Here is a 21,258-nt window from a genome sequence, read left to right as displayed (position 1 = left end):
GGTACTTGTGAATATAACCTTGCCTTTTATTCTACCATCAATCAATAAATTGCACTCCTCAGCCTTGGATAATATTTATTAATGGTGGGGTGGAGTAGAAACAAAGATGGAAAAAATTCTGGTTGGCAGAGTGCCTTGGGACGAGAGTAATACAAATGCAGCTGCAGCAGAGTCCTTTTAGTGTGTGAAAAAAAACCCTGTTTTCCCCAATTTGTATTATGGGAGAAGACGCACGCACTTCTTTCTCAGGATTTGAATGCTGTTGTGGCACAGACACATAATAGGAAAAAGTCCCTGCCCCAAACACTTTATTTTGCATTCTTAGGGCTTTAAGGGGTGGAAATTTTCTGGCTCAGTGTAAGTGCTTGAACTGAATCTCACCAAGATAAAGTAAGTCTTGAAACTGACTGTTGGGACTTGATCTTTGCAGCACTTACACAAGTGTATGATTTTGTTTATATAACTGGTGCTTCACTGTGTCTCTTGATGTGCAAAATGGAGGGGAATAGATGTAGCCACACTATGGGCCGGAGAGAAATTTTTTGTCTTCCTCAATCTATAAAACTCTCAAGGGCACAGCTTGATTACTCTTACAGTAAGCAGTATTTGGCCTGCAGTAAGTCAGCCAAAAATGCAGCTGATAATGACTATTTATATGGTCTGTACAATTCTAGTTATCTTAAAGAGCTGTTCATGTATACAGTACAGTACAGTATATCTTGCTTGTTAAAACATGCTTTCATGGAGCTGTGTGACAACTCTAGATGTATGGAACACAGAGCAAAAGTGTGTGTGGGGGGGGATTGGGGCCCTTCCTGGGTCCCTGCACCAACAGGCTCAGTAAACGGAGAATTCTTGACTGTACAATGTGTAAAATAATTTTTACTACCTTACTATAGTTGGTATCAAAAAGTAGCCTCTACTGTTAGTTAAGATGAGTTAAGGCATACCAAAATATGACATGCTTTAATAGATCAAAATTCATCATATAGCTTCTTAGCATTTCATGCTATCTTTAGTACATCTTTCCTCACTTCCACTGAATGCACAGAGTGATTTAGTTGCTGTATGCACTGGCCTGTTTCTCAGGCATACATAAATCAATGCAAATGAAGGGTTGAATTCAGCCATAATATAATGGTACTGAACAGAACACAAAATTCCTCTCATCATGCTTGTGACACAATATTAAAAATTTATACTTTCCTGCTAAAGTGAAAAAAAAAACCATGCAAAATTCCTATAAATGTTCAAATTCAAGCAAGAGACATGGCCACAGAAATCCTGATTGTGGTACAAAATACATGGAAAGAGTATTATACTTCAATTAGCTGCATACAAGATATTCAGTATTAAAATGATGCTTAAGTATACCACCACAATGTGTGTGTTACTTTTTTTTCCTGTATAAGGGAAAATTTCAAGAAAAAAATAATTTTGTGTCACTGTAATTTACTACTTGTCACAGAATAAATATAGCATCTCTTCAGGTACAGTTTCTAAAATTAAAAAGTATACCTTTAGTCCTGGGAGAGATGCCAAAAGCTTGTTACTTGTCTCCAGATTTACTACATGGGAATAATGTGGAAAAAACTCACAGCTTTTAAGATTTAAACTCAGCAGCATATCAAATTCATTCTTATATGGTATACTTGTTCATGACCTCTCGTCTTAAGAAATTCTGTCATGTTTGAAAACTAGTCCCTAGTGAAGCCTGTATCAATGTTAATAGCTAAGAGGTCAATGCAACTGCTAAACAGTTTGTATTACTGTCAGGGTGGTCATGAAAACAACACCTGCTGCATGAGCACTTGGCAGCTGGGTCAACAGGCACTGTGGGAATTTATCAATTTAGGGGGCCACTTGCATAACACTTTGACTGATGAATTGGGAAAGACTGGCTTACTGGGCTAAAGCTGCTCTATTATGTATGACTTTCTTTAGGGTGGCAGAGGCTTCCTGCAGGCTCCAGAAAATAAGTAAAAGATCAACTGAGCTGTTTTTTCCTTATAAAGTGAGAAAAAGTGAAAACTCTTTAATAACCAATGCTAGAAAGACTCAGAAAATGAAAAACAAAAACAAAAACTTTTACAGTCCATGAGCTGTGATGTGATTAAAAAAATCCTCAGGTTTTTCCATCGTGGTTACAAAGGGGTTTTTGTGAAGTACTTCTGTAAAGTGAAACTCTCTAGACTGGTATTCACAAAAAGCTCTAATTTCTCTTTAGTGTCTCTTATGGGAATAGTAACTGCATGTGGGTAGGTAAATGAGATAAGAATTTTGCATGCTAAGGCTAAACTAAACATAATTAGACATTAATTCTGGCTTTTCATTCCCTGAAATGACTTAAGGAATAGTAACTTTCTGAGCAGAAAGAAAGAAATATGGCCCACCTGGGTTGGTGAGAGCATTCACCAACAAAAATGATTCATTCCATGGACAATTTTAAGTAGTAGCTTCAGAATATATCTATAACCCACCAGAACTGAATATCGTTATGCAGATTAGGCTAACAGTGCATGTTTCTGAGTTTCCATTCCCACTGTAACTGAAGTCTTCAGGAAGGCTACACTTTCATAAATGCTCTTCTTATACCTTCCTGTCAAACTCTTGTCTGTCGTACCAAAAATCACCAAGGTTCTTGAAAAGAGCCTGAAGAAGGTAAAAATGAGAAATAACCTAGATGTAGTCCCCTAAGGTTTGAAATAAATCTGTTTGGAAATATTCTCTGATAGTGGAAATCCCAGATGGTGATGATGGAAAGGATGATAAGAGGAATTACATACTTTGGAGGGTCATGAAAGAGGAGTGAGATGGTTTGAATCGAGTTCAAGTTTCACTCCAACTGAAAGCAGCTATTCTGGCTGTTGATACAAAACATATTGAAATCCAGATCTATAAAGTGTTATGCATATGGAGAAGAGGAGGGATTATTCTTCTAACATATGCAAGGTCATTTAATTAAGCTCTATTCTCTATTGTACAAGTTAACTGCTAGTCACAGTGAGCCATACTGGTTCCAAACACAGTATCCCAAATTCACGGGGTTTGGAATCACGATCCAGACAGTGGCAAACAATTCAAACTTCACAGGGGATACAGCAGTGCAGGACAGTCCTCCTTTAAACTTTTCTGAGCAATCTGGTTTTATTCTCATCTTTTAAATGGAAGTCCTTTGCATCATCTTTCACTTTTAGTATTCTTCTCTGAATCTCATTTTATTTATAACTTGTGTAGAGATAAAAGTGAACATAACATAAGCGTTCCAAAATGAGCCTTACAAAGCCACATTATGACTGTTCTGCCACCTTCCAAAGTTTATTTTCTTACTTTACTTCTTGGTCTGTCCCTGTCTTTTGAAACATGGCTTTCATGGAAGGGCTTGTAATAATGTTTAAATTACAGTTGATACGAACCTATCAACAGATATTTATTGCTTAAATATGCATTTTTTTAACACTGCCAACAGCTGATTTGCTCCTCTTACCTTACTACAAAAGCACTACTTTTTCTGTTCTAGTAGGTATTTCTCCTATTTTCTCGGTTATTTTAATTTGGGCTTATACAGTTTCTGTATCACTATTTACCATTTTTTTCTATGTGCATACAAATGTGCTTGTAATTGATACTGGTATATATTTGTTGAAACAGAGAGAGAGAAAAAATATATGAAAAGAAAATATATGAGTCACAAAGACTATTTTAAAAATGCTAGTTTTTGCATTGGTCTTTGGGACACCCCACTAACACTACATTTATCTGAAAAAATACGTCTTTCCTCTTTTATCCTCTATTTCCTCATTAGTTTATCATGCTTGAAAGTACTTTCCTTCTCATTATATTATACATTATATTTTTTGATATATCCCAAAGAATGGATATATTTTCAGAGGTGCAATTTAACTTAGTAAATTTTTCTTTTGCCTGCTCTTTAAACGAATTTACCTAATGCTGTTTTATTGAGTTTGTAACTCTTAAGATTTTCCAGATTTTCTCTAAGCTGAAAGCTAAATGTGCTGTTAGCTGTGATACTCCCCACTCATCTCAGTTTTGGTAGTAGGCAATATATGTGTATTTTGTAGCACCTCACATCCCGTATTTAGTTTGTAAATTCTGTTTTTAATTTTTCTGTGGGATTCATCACTTCATTTTCTGAGAAGTCCCAAGTACTAATGTTTCCTTACAACAACCTTGTTAAGAAGTAAAGGATTATTGAAGTGTGTAGTCATGATGAGAGGCTCTTTAGTTATGAGATGAAGTATTAGGAAACATGTTAGAGGGGTGAGGAACTGAACAAAAGTTTCCTGTGGTACCTTGGATTCTATGATTCAAACTGCCTTAGAGATGGAGTGATTCAGATCCTCAGTGTTGATCATATTTATACATTTGTCCTAACACCACCTCAGTTTAACACCTCATTTTTATTACATATGAAGGAATTTTTTAGGCCAGGACCTTCCCATTACTGATTGTTGAAGATTCATGCAAAAGGTTCTCTGTAATCATCATCCTCTGATCTTCTAAAGTTTTAACAAGCCAATTTTTTGGAAAATTTTTCTAGCTTTGGCAATATCCAGGTAGTAGGCTTCTTTCTTAAGTTGTGTTTGAGACAAGGAACTCATGGCCACAGTTATTTTTGAGAACAAGTTTGATGATACAGTAGTTTTCTACAAAGATTAAAGAAACAAAATCCTGCATCTCCATGTAATATTTATTATTTGGGATAAAAGAGTAATTTCATAAACTTGCAGCAGTTTACCAATTACCACTATCACAAGAAGACTGTTTTTTGAATTTGGGTTGTTTTACACTGCTCCATACGTGCAAGGTTGTCTCTGCAAATAGATTAGTCTGCCTGGGTCCACTCATCACCAAGCTTTTTAGTAAGCAGTGAATTTTTAAGTTGTGACAAATCAATACCTTGATGACTTTATTTATATCTGATGCTCACAGTCCACCTGTAGCATCCTTATTTTGTGTTCTATAAAGTTCACTGTGCTAGGGTTTACATCTTTATTTGATATATTTGTAAGGCACCTACCATGGGGAAGACACTAAAAGGAGCAACAAAATATTAGTATGCAAAAAATATTAGTATGTGATAACAAATAATGTTTTGTTAATAAAGCTTTACATGAGCATTTGCCAAAGGCATGGAATTTTTAAATTGTTGACATATGTAATGTGAAATTAGCATGAAATAGAGTTGCAGTGCTCTTGTGTACAAGTAACTGAGTATCTTTCCCCTAAAAAACAGCAATGGTATGAGATTGAAAAACAAAACAAAACTCAAAACTTTGCCTGAATGAAAATTATCCTATGTTTCTATAACATGTTATGGAAAACTATATCCCTTTGCCAGAGTCTGTTTAATTTCAAATATGTGCCAATTTACAAAGAGAATTCTATAGTTTTCTGGTTACTTTCACCAGTAACCAAACACAGTCTTGACCCTTTTCCATACATGAAAACAGCCAACCGTGAGTGCAGCAATGGGAGGTCTGGCCTTTCAGGTATGTCAGCTGAAGACCACCCTACTGGAAGAGGTAACAAGAACAAAAAGCCAAGGTCAAACAAGGCAGCCCCATGTAATTAGATACTAATAGTGGATTTAAGGTGTAAAATTCACTTAAAACCATACACGAACAGACTAAACAATCCAAATAAGAATGCAAGTTTTGTTCTACAAAAATGTTTTTAATACCAGAAAGCATAAATAAAACACACATAAGAACCTTGACTGACAGACTGCAGTAACCTGCAGTAACATCTGCTTCCAAATTAATTGCCGTAGGTCTGGGTAGTATAATTATAAATCACTGAAACTTTACTGTAACTTAGAGTACAGCATGCTTCCAATTTCATGAGTTTATTATTGAATTCACGTGTTGTCCCAATAACAATTTTTTGAATTTAAATTCTGACAAGAAAATAAATTACTCTCTTAAACAGTCAACAGCAAAGCCAAAAATGGAAGCCTAACTACGATGCAAATGGGGAAGCTTGCTGAAGTAGGTGCTGCACAAATAGGCAGATAGGAATTCTTAGGTTGCTTTTGTAGAAGATGATGGGGTCAAAGTAATTAATACAACCAATTTAATTTCTGTTGCCCCTTTCATTTTGTGTTAATTTCTGATGCTCTTGCAGGATGGATGCAGTAGCTTTACGGGCTTGGTCTGATAGAGCAGCATGTTCCACCGTGAAGGAAATGGTATTTCTCCAGCTAACGTGAGTGTCTGCTAGTCACCTTTTCTTATTGCTCCTGGGGGCAATGGGCTGTGTAGGGGACTGGCTTTGTGCAGTCTTTCCGGCTTCCCTAATATTTTCGTAGCAGTACCTGCCTTGCAAAGAACTTAAAGATGATCATATCTCAAGAAACTGTTTTGGTAATTTTCACTTATCCTCATTTTACAGCTGGTAAATTAGTATGAATAATTATGCTGATCATATTTATTCTGTATCTTATAAATCATTTGGATGGAATTCATAAGCCTTTTGGAAATAGCTGCTGATTTTTAGGAACTGTTAAAGAATTTAGTGTATTTTTGGCACACAGTCCAAGGATGGAGGATTTCCTTTCTTGGATTCTTTCTTTGTGCTCCAAACCTCCCAAGAGAAAGACAGGTAAATGCAGCGGTGTGGAAGAATCTTGAAAACTAGTAAGCAATGACAATTCACACCCACTGAGGATTCAGTGCTCTGTATTCTTCTTGGTTTGTGGTATCTCCCATGAAAGAAAAGAAGAGGTGCTTGGGAAAGAGTGCGTTTGTGCTCAGGGCTTATGGAAAAACTGAAATTGTCAGACTGGAATTGACCCAGGATGGCTTTTCCACCAGCTAGTACTGTCAAATTAATTTCTATAGTAGCTGTTCGGTATACAGGGTAGGCATTGTCAGCTGGTACTAACCTTCTGAACCAGCTTCATTTGTGAGCTGTCACATCACAGTGGCATTTAAGGCAGCAGTAGCACTGGGAGGAATCCCACTGTACTGCCTTCAGTAGATACTGTATAGCCTCTGTGATAGCTACAAGTCATTCTGCTTCAGAACTACCTGAAGTATCTTTTACCTGTACTCATCCATATGGTTCTACTTTAAATATGTCTAAACATATTTAATGGAAACCATATAAAGAATGTCAGTGTAGGTGGGAAAGGGGCCTGCATTTAGAATAATGTCAAAGATGAAGAATTTCAGGAAGTTAATGCAGGCTACACCTCATTCTGACATTCAGTTTCTATGAGACAGTGATTACTTTCAAAGTATCTATACCACTTGCTGCTGATGGTACATTTGCATTTAGGAAGCCCCCTGCATGGAGAATTTCCCTTGTTTTTTAATTCAAGTATCACACAAGTAAAGCTATGTGGAAAGAACTACGGTTACCTTTTGCTTTTTAACCTGTTGAAGGAAAGATTGATTTTAGTGAGTAATGCAATGCTTACCTTTTGGGGTCAATGATCTTGTAGAGTTTTCCATTGTGAGGCTGTGTCATACTTTTACTGCTTGATAATATATATATCTCACCTGTTAAGGAAACCAATGCAATAGATTAGTTCTCCTTTCCTAAGATGCCAAACACATAAGTCATGATTATTGTTATCTAGCTCTATTTGCAAGATGAAATTGAAAAAACTTAAAAACACTTACCACAGAAAAATACAGCAGAATAATTGCTATTTGAAAATTTAAAGAAGCACTTTCCCCAAATTGATGCTAAAAATGTGAAAGAGACTTTATCATGAACATTTTTTATTTCATACTGTATCGAATTGATAAAAATATATAAAATTTGGGAAAACAGGAAGAGGGTAGTCCATCTGCTCATGCAGTGTCTTTGCCCATTAAACCCATGATGTTGTGAATAAAAGCAGGTATATGACAGGTTGTGTCATAGTGAGTGACACAGTTCATGGGATGTGAGTGAGGGTAAGGACTCTTGCCCTTTCCAGCAACCCTTTCTTTCCTCAGTTCTTCTTGCATAGCTGGTAGGGGGTAGATAAGACAGCAGTATAGACAGCTTTGGCAAAGGAGAGATAGCCTGAGGATTTTTTTCTTTTTAAACATTTACTATAATTTTGAAGAGTTTAGCAGACAGTGGTGCCCAGTGACAGGACGTGAGGCAACGGGCACAAACTGAAACACAGGCAGTTCCATCTGAACATGAGGAAAAACTTCTTCACTGTGAGGGTGACAGAGCACTGGAACAGGTTGCCCAGAGAGGTGGTGGAGTCTCCTTCTCTGGAGATATTCAAAAGCCGTCTGGACGCGATCCTGTGCAACGTGCTCTAGGTGACCCTGCTTGATCAGGGGGGTTGGACTAGATGATCTCCAGAGGTCCCTTCCAACCTCAGCAATTCTGTGATTCTGTGAATACTTATAGGACTTAAAATTTAGTAACATTTTTTTTCTATTTACCTGACTCATCTTCACCAAATCCCAAGATGGGACCTGAAAAGAAACCTCTACAGGAACCACTGTTGCCAAGACAGAGGGGTTTTTCTTGCCACTGTTTGGTCACAGGACTCTGTTGCAGTGTTAAAAAATTTCTGTATTCAAAAACACATAAAGCAAATTGTTATGTTTCATTTTGAATAGGGAATTTTCACCATCCAGATAAATAAGTAAACACTTGCAGGAAATATCTCCATAGATACATCTATGTGGTTCATCATCTTACAATTTCCTGCCTTGTATTTTTCAGATGCTTAAAAAGCACAGCATTTCCCTTCCTGTCACTCAAACATTGCCAAATTGAGTTCAAGCTATCCTATAAATAGCCATTTGTGAATACTGAACTATTTGGCATGGGAAAACAATGTCTGTTCACTTGAAAAGCATTCATTTTGCTCTGTCAATGATGTTTCCATAAAACCCAGAAAGCTTTCAGTATCTCTTATCAGTTAGACCCCAGTCTGGCAAACATTTCCATTATTAACATATATTCCAATTATAATATAAATAATATATCCAAGTGTTTGCAGAACTAAAATCTTAAGTGAGCCTTGATGTTAGTGTCTTTGTCTCTACTTCCTTCCAAGGATTAGATATGTTACATATGTATGTTGCTATTCATTAGAAAGCCGTGCTACTTCATTTCCAAATCTAGAGTTTAATCTGTGTAGTCATAGCGCTAAGCTGGCAAAGTGACGTAATGTGCAAGACTGTTGGTATTCTATTATACAGGAAACTAAATATAGCTTGTTACAGCTATTATACAGGATAACTAAATATAGGTTTTACGGACTTTTGTTAAAGACTGAGATTATAAGATACCTACCCATTGCGGTCTCCAAATACATAACTTCCATAGAGCCTTTCAGACTGACAGCCTCGATAGACAAATCCACCAACCAGTGATCCGCTGCTGAATGGTTTGAATTCTAAAAGCGAAGGCTCACTTTCTAGAAAGGAACTACCATAGCATTAGATCATATGCAGTTTCGTATTTTGATTCACATTGATGAAAATGTTATTACTTCAAAATAAGAGTTTAATTCCATTCAAACATTCCCCCAAATTCAAGAAGCATAGCTGAAAATGAAGCGTTAAGAAAATCAGAAAATTACGATAAAGGTTGTTTGTGAAACAATCAATTGGGGTCGAGATATATCATATGGGAAGGCTATAATTACCCTCTTCCGCATGCACAAGCTGGGAGTATAAAACTGTATAAGGATTAGGTCCTACATTCACTGGAGTTGATGAGATTACTGCAATTAACTTTTATGTGTCAACCCAGGCTACAGAATAGCTCTCTTGAACTTCATGATTACAATAAAACCACTTTCACTGAAAAGTCCTTTCAATATCTAAGGGCACAAGTTCTACTAATTTTCAGCAGAACTTGTTTTCCAAGCCATTTAATTCTTTGAAAACCCTTTCAAAAATCACTTTTTTAACACACTATGATTGTTATGTCCCATAAAACACTAGCACTGCTGGCTGTAGCTTCTTGCGGTAAAAATGTCTATGCTGCTGTTGTAGTTGACGGCTCTTATATTCTTTACACTCTTACACTGCACCGTTTAGTCATATCAAATAATCTCATCAAGGATGTTTCAATGTAAATGTTCCTATTTATGCAAACAAAATACTGCTTAGGGTAAAAGCAGGCTCAAATTAAGATCCTAACAGCGTAATTTTAAATCAAAGCCACAGCCAATAGATCTTTTTGTTTTATAGGAATATTTTTAGTTGGATTTCTGTCTGCAAGTCTTTGATAAAATTTCCCAGATTATTTTACAAGAGTAAGAGTTGAAATTATATCAGGGAGAAAAAGATGATGAGCTCTTTTTATTTCAGCATTTGACCCACAGCCTAGTATTAATATTGGCAAGCTGTTCTGGATAGACACAATATTGCTTAGTTTACTCTGCAATAAAGATGCAGTCAAAATTCCGTTGGAACAGTGGTTTACCAAATATTATTCTTTGGTTTGGCTTTTATAAAATGCACACAGAAAATACATGCAATAACTAAAGTAGAACAATTGCATTACACATTGGGACTATTATACTAGGCAGCACAGCTGCTTTGCTTTCAAGTACAGCACAGGTGGGAGAACACAGGGGATGTGAAAAAACCCTGAAAATGCTATGTTCCAGGAAACAGGTCACTTCTTGATGCCTTTACACACCTTGAATGTTACCACCTTTTACTACCATCAATTTAGAAGCTGTTAAATGTTCAGCCAAGGCAGATGATAGCTCAGAGTAGCTGTCACCTGGCTTGCCTGAAATAGCAAGTAATCTTTGTGAGTATTAGAGTTAAACATTAAGGATAAGTTAAAAATGATGAGCGACAGTCATACTGATTCAGAGAGTACATAAAATGCATAAGTTTCTAATCAAGTATGTTTATCCTATTGCAATCTAATCTAAACTAGTCTATTATTATGAACTAGTAGTGTAGTTCATTTTTCTAAGTTGATCATTTTTAGTAACATTTAAACAGAGTTCAGTCATTTCCCTGTTTGGTTTTGGTCAGTTGTTGTTTATCTCATTTTTTCCATTAATAGAAGGCACATTACATGAGGCTTACATTCTGTATCTTAAAAGGTTATTTGTGAATGACTAAGAATACATTCCCATCACTTCCTATTTTCCCAAATCTTTTCTTTATGAGCCATCACATGCAGCAACAAACAGTGAGATCTTTGACAGACTAGAAATGCATATTTCTTGAATCTTATTTACATGATATAATACACCAACAAGAACAAAGTTCACCTAAATTTTGTTTTATCTTGCATCTTTCATCTACTTGTACCATATCTTTCATAAGTTCTATCTTTTGTAGGTAGCCTATCTTGTCTATGCAGTAAGTTACCTATCGTGTCTGTACAGTCCTTTCTATATTGTTTTGTGCTTTCCATTTATTTGTCCATGGACAGAGAAACCTATCGTTCCCAGTAGCTTTACCCTGGCTAGAACTTACCGTAGTCTTTACCCTTTATTATTTGTAAGATTCTTGCTGAAGATCTGTTCTTTGCATTTGAATCTGAGCAAAGTATAGTTAAATTGATGTTTACATCTGTTGGGTGGCGATCCACAGCACATCTGTGCAACAAAAAGTACAAGTCCATAAGACATATGAGCTCATGAAGTGTAATTCTCTATTAATGGTATGAAGCATAACATTTTGAAGAATTATTGTTTCTTTGTGGTTCCTACTCATTTGAGGCACCTATTTCATACTGTGCCCAGCCGTCTGAAAAGCGCATCAATTTCTTATGCATAAGTTTATATACCTTTCCTATCCCTGCACCCTTTTTTATAAAATGTGGAGTAAAACTCTGTATTTGTTCCTAGTGGTAAAATGTACTCTGCTCAATAACACCTGAAATGAGCAGTGCTAAATGAGTTGACCTATATGGCTAGAAATTTGGGACTGTAAAAAAGAGCAAGAATCAAGTCTTTATCTGAATGACTTGAATTTCTGAATTTTTTCAAAACATGACTTTAAATGTCACTTCAGTACTACCACCCACCTAATTTGCTGAACTGTGTGTTGTTTAGTTAGTGTTGCTCTTCCGCTTGTTATTGTTTAGATTTCACCAGATGTTCTCATTTGTTTTCTACAAGCCTTTTTTCCTCCACCAAGATTCTACTGTTCTAACTTCTCAGATTCCCATTCTCAGCTGTCTTTTACCAACTCTCCACTTTAAGTTCTCTTCTTTTGTAAAGCTAATCGTTTTATCTTCCATTAAAAACAAAAATTCAGAACTTTGTTTCTGCCATTACAGTCCTGACTTTTAAAAGTTGTGCATTCTCTTCTCCTTCCCCTTTGCCAATGTCCATTTGTTTCTAACTGTGAAATATGTGTGGAGGTGGGGGAATGAAAGTTTAAAAAGTTCATCAGTGCTTTTATTACTAAAATTTTGTTGCCAGACTGTACAAAGTATTTCTGGTTGAAAACAGTATCTGCTGCAGAGTAATGGAGTGTAACTGTAACTTACTTACCGGCCTGGACTGTGAAGTCCATGTGCAAAAATTTCAGGAGGTTGGTTTGTGCTATTAAAATGTGGGTTGCTCCGAGGTATGGAATAAGGGACACTGCACAGATCAGTATTTACATCAAGGCGTAAAACAGAACCTGTAAAATCACTGAGAAAATTGGAGGATAAAATAATTGGTTTTTAAAAGCATATTTAGTCCATATAATACTACTGTGAACCAGCAAAAGGAACGTTCTACTTTACTGAATAATCACCTCTAGATTACTCGTATGGTACAGGCAAGTCCAAAGAATTGTAGCAGAACCTATCAAAGATTCATTTAGGCCAATATTTTGCCTTGTTATGTGTATACTTGAATTCCTCTCAGCATTCCTCTGTGAAGCAGCTTACTAATAAGAGTTCCTGTCTATACCTCATCATTGTTTTATGCCTTCAAACATAAGGTGATTAGCCCTTTTACACTTTGTCTCCTCTAGAGTAACTCTGAATATGCTCACTATATATTTACCTAAAGTGTATTTGGTAGTATTTTCAATTCTGTGCTTGAATTCAGTGATTTCTCGTGACAGTACATTCCAAAGGTTAATTGTACATTAATTTTAAAAAAAAGAAGACTCAAAGTAATGTTATTGATTAAATGGAGAAGTTGGTATTTTCATTGAGGAATCAGAACTTCTTTGTTACATGAAACAGGAGAGAGTAAAACATTGTGCCTTACGTTCATGTCAGTGATGGAGGAAGGGAGAAGGAAATAAGAATGCAGGGAAGAGGAGCTCCCTATTTCATAGAAGAGCATCAAAACTCTTTTTACAAACATGAATAGACAAAATATTCAAATTGATTCTTTTCTGTCTTTTCTTCATCATTAATTCAGCCCCCCCCCCCTTATTTTATATTGATTTAAATTAAAGTATTAGAATTGCTCTTTGGTTTTGGTGTTAAATATATCATTGTTGCAAAAGGCAGGAGCACCTGCTATTCTGCTGAGCCAAAGAGACCTCTGAGCATAGCAACTACTTTTAGGTCTGTAAAGGCTCAATACAACACTTTCTCTAAATTAAAGCAAATGTTGGGCCAATGGCCCAGCATAGCATAATGAAACAGAGGGCCAAAGCAAGCTGACTAAACTGTATCAGTTGAACCAGAATAAGATTGCTTCATTTGTTCTCTAGACATTTTCCTGAGTGATATAGAGTTGTTATTGACTCTGGTGTGTGTCTTTAGGCACATTTTTAGCACATTTGCTTGATAAAGTCTTTTTCCTAGAAAAATATTTGGAGAAAGAAGTTGAATCTCTGTTTAAATAGAATTGCATCTACTGGTGAGGATTCCAATATTTAAATGGTTTGATAACACACAAGTACAGGGAGATATATTTCAGTTGTAAGAATGTTCTGAAAATAGCAGCTTGCTAAACTCAGGCACTGAAGATAGTGAGGTTATGCAGTATAGGAAAGGTGAGTAAGATCTGTGCTAATAACTGCTGATTATTTTTGATTCTGACCCCAAGAATTGTGCAAAAGCAGACAGAAGTCTACACATTGGTAGTTTTTGTACCTTAAACCATCCATCTCCTCCATATCATCTAGAGTGATCATGCCATCGCCAAGAAAAATGTATAAGAAACCATCTGGGCCAAACAGAAGCTGTCCTCCTAGGTGTTTTCGATGTAGTTCTGCTACTTCTAAAAACACTCTTGGTGTTCTCATATCAACTTGGTGTGGATTTTTCCTGCAATATAAAGATATGAAAACAGTTTTTGCAGCTCACTATCATTGTTTTTTATGTTCTAAAAATAACTTGAGTCATTCAAATTATACTTCAAGACGTGGATATTGTAATTTGGTAGAAAAACGTCAAAACAATTTTCTGAGAAATTTCAATTTTCCAGCATTCACAAAAAATTATTTTGCAGCCTATATACAGTAAGTAGGAAACAGCTATAATTAAAAATGACAGAATAATTAAAAAGAATTCCTAAAAAGAATAAAACCATGTACTTACTGGTGTTCCAAAACTACTGTTTGAAATAAAATCAAAAATAATTTTTCTGCAAATACCCAAGTAATGAATGATAGTTCATTTTAGAAATAGGAAATACTAAAATAAAGAAGACCACTGATAAATACAGGATTTGTGAATTTTAGACTTCTAATGGTACCTGGATACTGTGTATTCTACGACCCTAAGGATGTGGTCATGAGGTCCAATAGCCCACCGTTCTTGGTTGGTGGTATAAGACACATACAGCTTTCCATTTTTCTTGTAATTGGGATGGAATGCAAGGCTTAACAGTCCTCTTTCATCTCCTCCCTGCAGTCAAATGAAAAACACAAAGAATTGTGAAGTTAATTATGTTCTTTATTGTGTTTCAGCTGGAACCCCCCAAAAAAGTTTCTTTCTTGTGGATAATCTTTGCCCAAACTCTTTTATTTCTTTGCTGACTACTGCACAAAAAGGATTATAAAACATTTCACTTTGGGGAACTCTTAAAGAGTTAGAACAAGACAATTGTCTTGTGTAGTTATCTATGCACAAGTCTCTTGCACCACTTTTGTGGAGTGATTTGTGTATGTAATCTTTGGGAAGCCATGAAGACAAGTTTAAGTGCTGTGAAGAATTCTTTGCTGGGTTACTAGGTTGCTTGTAATTCGTAGAAGACAAATAAAAAGGTCTATAATCAGCAGTCACTTCTAATCCAAGTATCCAGAACCTAAAACATAGTGCTGGCTGCCAACTCCCACTGTCTTGGCAATATGTTTAGAAAACAGTTAAATTGCTTGTGTAATATGTAAACCTTTGTTTTACCCCGGAGGCAGCAACATCAGTTGTCACAACTATGGTGGTCTGTTCGTCATAGTTAGTATACTGTAGGTAATAAGCAGCCTTGGTCTCTCTGCAGAGAAACCATAGTTTTACATGTGGCCCTTCAGTGGAAAGGTTTTTGTTATTTTTTAAATAAAAATAGAAAAATCTCCAAACAACTTTCTTTTATTATGTTCGCCACAAAGATTAGTACAGTTATATGTTAAGCATCAAATCCATGCAATGTACTGTGACAATGCAAATACCCTCTGTAGTTAAATAGAAGGCAATTTTTTCTTTTGAATTCTAAAAATATATGTAGTATTACCATGGCTAAAATTGTATTTATATAAATATAACTGTATTGTATAAGTAAAGAATGTATCTTAGATTCATTTGTTGCTCTTGAGGTAGGACAGAGGAGAGAAGCTGAGGCACAGAAATAAACAAATAATAAACAATTCACATTCAATTCACATATGTGATTAGTCACAAACTGATAGTTGTTTTGGAGTTTAACTCAGGATTTGCCAGCCTTTCAAAGCTAGTGACACTGTTGTAGATTCCAGCACTCTAGCTGCACCCATAAGCAGGCAACATTTTGCAACTCTAGCCACACCCATGATAACTAATTCTGAAGTTTTAAATTATAAGAGAGAATGAAGATTTTTAAATGTATTTGCAATACAGAGTGATGGATGGGCCTGTCTTGCTGTTGAAAGATATCCCACAAAAAGGCCTAATTGGGAAAGTGCACAGCTTTAATTTATTGTAATTCAGCATGATTGCCATACTTCTTTTTTAATCACAACATCCAAAGAGAAAGCTGATTCAGAAATGGAAATATAAATAGGCCAAGAGATTTCAGTACAAAGAGGTTTGTACAAGGGAATCTGGATCCTCCTAATTTAGAGGCAGCCAGAATTTGCTAATTTGTTTGCTAGAAAAATTTAGTTTGGGGGGTTATCAGTGAGGTTAGTTTTGAAGGCCTAGTTAGAGCTGCCAAATCGGTTGCAGTCATTGTGGATGAAGGGATCGGTAATCTATCTCCTTCTCCTTTATGAGCCAAAAATAACTGTGCAGCTGAGTCTAAACTGTTTGTGGATATTATTATATGAGTTTCTGAGAGTTTTGACCAAGTTACTCTGATAAAGTCTGAAGCAAATGGCGGCAAATCGGTTGCTTTGGGAACAGTAAGGCGTATTTCAAAGATTCCTGATGAATGATTCTCTCTGTTGTGCCCAGACAAAGACAGTCCTATTTCTTCTGAGAGATGAGTTCAACTCATTTAAGGGCCCAGGAATGTCAGTGAGTCACACTAAGCCTGCCATTCAAGGTGAGTTATTGAAAGTATTAGAGGAGATCGTTCTGTGCCTAAGCTGAAGATTTGATTTAGCACTTTATGTCATGGGAGCACTCTCATTTCAGTGTGAAAGTGAAGTTGTTGAAAGAGCAAACAGGTAAGAACTAAATTAAGAGCTTTTAATGAAGTACACATAAAGCAGGAACTTGACAAATGACTGAAACATGGGAGCTCTGAGGTAATAAGTATGGCACATTGCATTTATTGGATCAGGCCAGTATTTCTACTAATTGCTGTTTTTGCATGATTCTTTTAGATTGCAATATATTACTTTCTTTATATGTGGAATGTGTCTATTGCTCCCTGAAACATCATGTTACCTTCTGTTTCCCAAAGTGATCTGGACCCATTATATTCTAAAAAGTCAATTTACTGTTGCTTTTAATAAAATCTTTGGAAACATCACTCCAAGATGCTGAAATAGTGTAGCATCAAGCCATTAGTTGACTTATGGTCAATTAGAAATCTAGCTCATTTTTAAAATATTTATTTCTTCTGGTTTTGGAAAACAATTTTTAATGTAAATTTTCATCTTCTTCAATAATAGGCAAACTTACTGTTTCCAGTGTAACCACTGCTGTAATTTCCATAGCTTTTGAAATGATCTCTATTATGCAAGAAAGTATATAGTTTTCTGGAGTGTTATGCCTCTTATGTTGTGGGGTAAATTGAGAGATTACCCAGCAAAATCCCTTAGGAGCATTCATTTTGATACTGTCAAAGTGAATAATAATATATTCTTCAATTTCCAAATTTCAGATTTTCTCTTATAGAATAATCCTCACTTTTAATTTTCGTCAGTGGACTTTTGATGTCTAACTTGAAAACAGCATCCCAGACTTCACACCCTTTGTTGTAGTTCTTTAGAATTACATACCACGTATCTAATATCCTTATCTTTCTTTTGGCAGCTTAATAACTTATTGACATCCTTTTCTTCCTAAGTTGCCCCTTAGATGAAACCAGCACCAACAAACTGTAGATGACACATATTAGTTTGCATGAGATTCTGTGCTACCCTTATTTGAAGCAATAACCAGTAACATTTGTCTGTCGTCTAAGGAAGGATGAGAGGAATGAAATATATCTTCTTATTCCATTGGAGTGTCTGTTGAACACAGTGAATGAAGGTTGGTTGAAATGAGTATTAATTACCTAAATATACTGTGGACTGGGGCCAAAGTTAAATCTCTGTCATGACTAAACCTGGAAGTTCACACATTTGATGCCTGTGCCTATGCAGCTCTATAGTTTCAACACTTTATCTTCTAGCCACGGTAACTGCATATTTTGCACCAATACTACATTTGTTTAAGAACTGATTTTCCTTGTGCTAGATTATTGGCTTCAGATAAGGAGTTCTGTAAAAGGAAAAACATTTCTTTAAAAAACAATTTGATTTAATTTAGGAACACAAGCATGAAAATCTTTTAGTCAGAATTGCATGTTTATTATCTTAAATCAGCACCAGGCTACGTAAAGGTTAGCTGAATGCATTTAGCATAAAATGTTTCTATTCTATTCTATTCTATTCTATTCTATTCTATTCTATTCTATTCTATTGTTGGCTAGGTACATTATGCCAGTCCTAAATATCTATTTTACCAATAAGTGCTCTCAACTGAAATATATTTGGTATGTAAATTTGACTACATATTTTAGTATGGAATTTTTGCATTGCATCTTTTTGCATTGGAATTTTTGATCTAATATATTCATGATTGTAAAAATCTTCAATAACTGCACAACATTACCCACTCTGTATTGTGAACAACACTAAGGGGAATAATTGTTGCACACAAACACTGGGTTTTTATAGAAAAGTGCTGTTTTTGTATAAGCACTCCTTAGAGCTGGACTCCACTTTCAATCCGTACGTTTCCAAGTGCACTGTTGTATATCGTTGGTGTTTACTTTATACATATAATACAGAAACACATATGCAGCAGTGATACCAAGAGCTGCTGCCATTTCCTTACATCAATATATGTATTATTTCCTATCATAAATATAGAGTACCACGAGAATGCTTTAACTGGTAAGTTTATCATTATTTCATTTAAAATAGGTCATATTTTAAGCATGACCCTTAATTACATAACTTTAATAATAAGTCACTTTTGTAAACAAAACTGGAAATCTCCATTTATTTTCATTGCTTTATGTAGCTTAATATCAAACAATATAGGTAACAGAGATTCAGAGTCTTCCTTTAAAATTGATTTCACAGTTCACTCACTCTTATATAAACTAGTGGTATTTATGTTTAACAGTTTTTTGGTCTGGACTGACCCACTTTTATACAATGAGTATCAACTTTTTAAAAAGGGGGTGTGCTTAAAATATGTATATTCAAAGGTCATTTTTGACATAAAATACTAATTCTAAGCTAATGCATTTACATTATTTGTTTCATGTATTATTATACAACAAATACTGGGTAATTTATTCAGGTGGTATTACCTTAATTTCATTTATTTCCCCTGTATTAAGTCCTGTGACTAATATGCATCACCATGTGTTGGATCTTAAGGAGTTTTATTTGTGAAAGATATGGGAGAAGGGGTCATAGCACATCTAAAAACTCTTATCAGGCAGTAGCATATGAACTCTGCAGATAAAGACTACTAATTAGGAGATCCCAAAAGACTCTCTGCTCATTTGAACCTTCCTTTACTGGATCTTACTACAGGGCTGAAAATCAGTGTCAGATATTTTTCTCAGAGGTAAATGGTTAATCAACATGTTTTGGAAATGTGGCCCCAGTGCAGAATGGAAATTTAACTATGGCAGAAGCAGAAACCAGCAAAAGGTCTGCTGCAAGGGCACACGTTGCCTTTCAGAGCTGTATCAACCATCTTGAGAAACATAAGGAGGATTTCCCTCAGACAGGTGAAAGGGAGCAACAATTACAGAACGAGAAAACCAGAAACTGATTGGGCTGTAGGTATGGCGTAGGAATAGCGCTCCTATAGACCTTTTGGGTGTTGAAAACTCAAGTCATTTGCTATCTGAACATCTGTGGAGTTTGAGGCCTCTGGCAAGGGAAGGATTTGTAACGTAAGACATTTACCTTAGAGAAAAATAATTATGTTGATGTCATGGCTCAGTATAGGATACATACTAGACTCTATCTCCAAAGCATTTCCTTTTTCCTGTTGTGTTGCAAAGCTTCATTTTCTTCTCACTTATAAGGGATTTGCACTTACCTAAGGGTTTAATTTTTAAATAGTCACTATTTCTTACTGATTTAACCAATACATTATTTTAATACCTCACTTAAAAATAACTGCAGACACAGTAATGTTTTACAATTAGATTTAAGTAGGAAAAATACTTGGAGGGCTATATTTTCTACTTAGAATTTAAGCACAAATCCTACGGAAGTTAGAGGTGTTGTTTGTTCAGTTATGTGCAGGGCAGGATTTGGCTGAAAGTCATTGATGGCCAAAATGCATCTTTCACAAAAATGAAATTGTCTGCTCTGATGCCTGCAGTGAAATTTTTACAGGACAACTCTCCAATAAAGCAATGAAGTCTCAATCCTTTAGTGACCAGTGGATCCAAAAGTTAGACCTATTAAAAGGCATTACAAAGATGATTCATAAGAAGAATTCTGCATGGATTTTGAGTGGGGCTTTTCTGCAAGTGTAGAAAAGTCAGAGTACATATTTACTGGAATTATGCTTATGGATATATTGGTTTTCCAGGAAAAGAAGAAGTCTGGAGAGGCTATAGCTTGAACAAGTATAATAAAATGCTTTAGGATCTAAAAATAGCACCAAAACCTAAAAATTAGTTCTGTTTTTCTTCTCACTTCAGTTGCAGCAAACAAAATTTTCATATGGCCTTGATCACTTCAGAATTTGTTCTTTGTTTTCCTTACCTTCACAGTCCATTGAAGATACCAGTAACTAAATGCAGGACCTTTCACTTCTAGTCCTAGTCCTCTGTATTCATTTTTTAATTCCTCAACTCCAGATTTTGCTGTTCTGCTGGGCAAGTCTTTAGTTTAATCCAAATGACAATCCTTGTCCCCTGATAATACAATTCTTTCTTCCTGTCCTCCTAAAGAAAGTATATGAAACTTATAAATGCAGATACCAACCCAACACAAACCCACAGCTTGCCTCCTTCACACTCATCCAATACGACATGAATCCTGCTTTGACAGCCCTCCCAATTATTGGTTAGAAGCAACTAAAAGCTTTGAGACTGCCAAGAGCCAGCCAATAATTGAGAGGTTTTGGGCAGAGTGATATACAACTGTGAGTGTGCTTGCAAGGAGGTGGCCATGAGCCCATGTGAGGTCTGCATCTGGACTGAGAAACTTTATGTACTGTACTACTTTAGGAGAATTGGAATAACAGAAGACAGTGGAAATCAGTCCCGGAAGAGGGAGATTCAAATAAAGACCAGATGATTATTGCATTCAGTAAAGCTGGCTCAAGAAGGTGTGAATTACACACTTCCCTACACCACAGAGGCCTCTTGAGCTGTAAGCAGGATTTATCCTCTGGGAACACAGGTGGTGATTCCACCTCTGTCCCCAGCTGGATTTATTTTCTAGGAAGCTTTACATTCCACCAGCAATTTAGTGAGTGGTTCACCAGCGGAGGCCACTAAGGGAA

The 21,258-nt window shown here is 35.9% G+C and overlaps 1 protein-coding gene across 2 annotated transcripts in view; it reads right to left on the bottom strand.

Annotated features, from left to right (window-relative positions):
* The window catches only part of HHIP (hedgehog interacting protein), a 74,335-nt gene that overhangs the window by 7,902 nt on the left and 45,175 nt on the right, over positions 1-21,258 (bottom strand). For both annotated transcript variants that reach the window (XM_067297111.1, XM_067297112.1), the window contains exons 5-11: positions 14,621-14,772; positions 14,017-14,190; positions 12,464-12,607; positions 11,439-11,560; positions 9,280-9,403; positions 8,418-8,548; positions 7,445-7,526 (exon numbers count right to left, since the gene is read on the bottom strand). In XM_067297111.1, the coding sequence (XP_067153212.1) occupies positions 7,445-7,526; positions 8,418-8,548; positions 9,280-9,403; positions 11,439-11,560; positions 12,464-12,607; positions 14,017-14,190; positions 14,621-14,772 (929 nt within the window). The remainder of the gene's footprint in view (positions 1-7,444; positions 7,527-8,417; positions 8,549-9,279; positions 9,404-11,438; positions 11,561-12,463; positions 12,608-14,016; positions 14,191-14,620; positions 14,773-21,258) is intronic.

This window comes from Apteryx mantelli, chromosome 5, assembly GCF_036417845.1.
Source record: "Apteryx mantelli isolate bAptMan1 chromosome 5, bAptMan1.hap1, whole genome shotgun sequence".
NCBI lineage: Eukaryota > Metazoa > Chordata > Aves > Apterygiformes > Apterygidae > Apteryx > Apteryx mantelli.
Note: the sequence above shows the minus strand (reverse complement) of the source record. Positions and strands in the feature narration are given on the sequence as shown.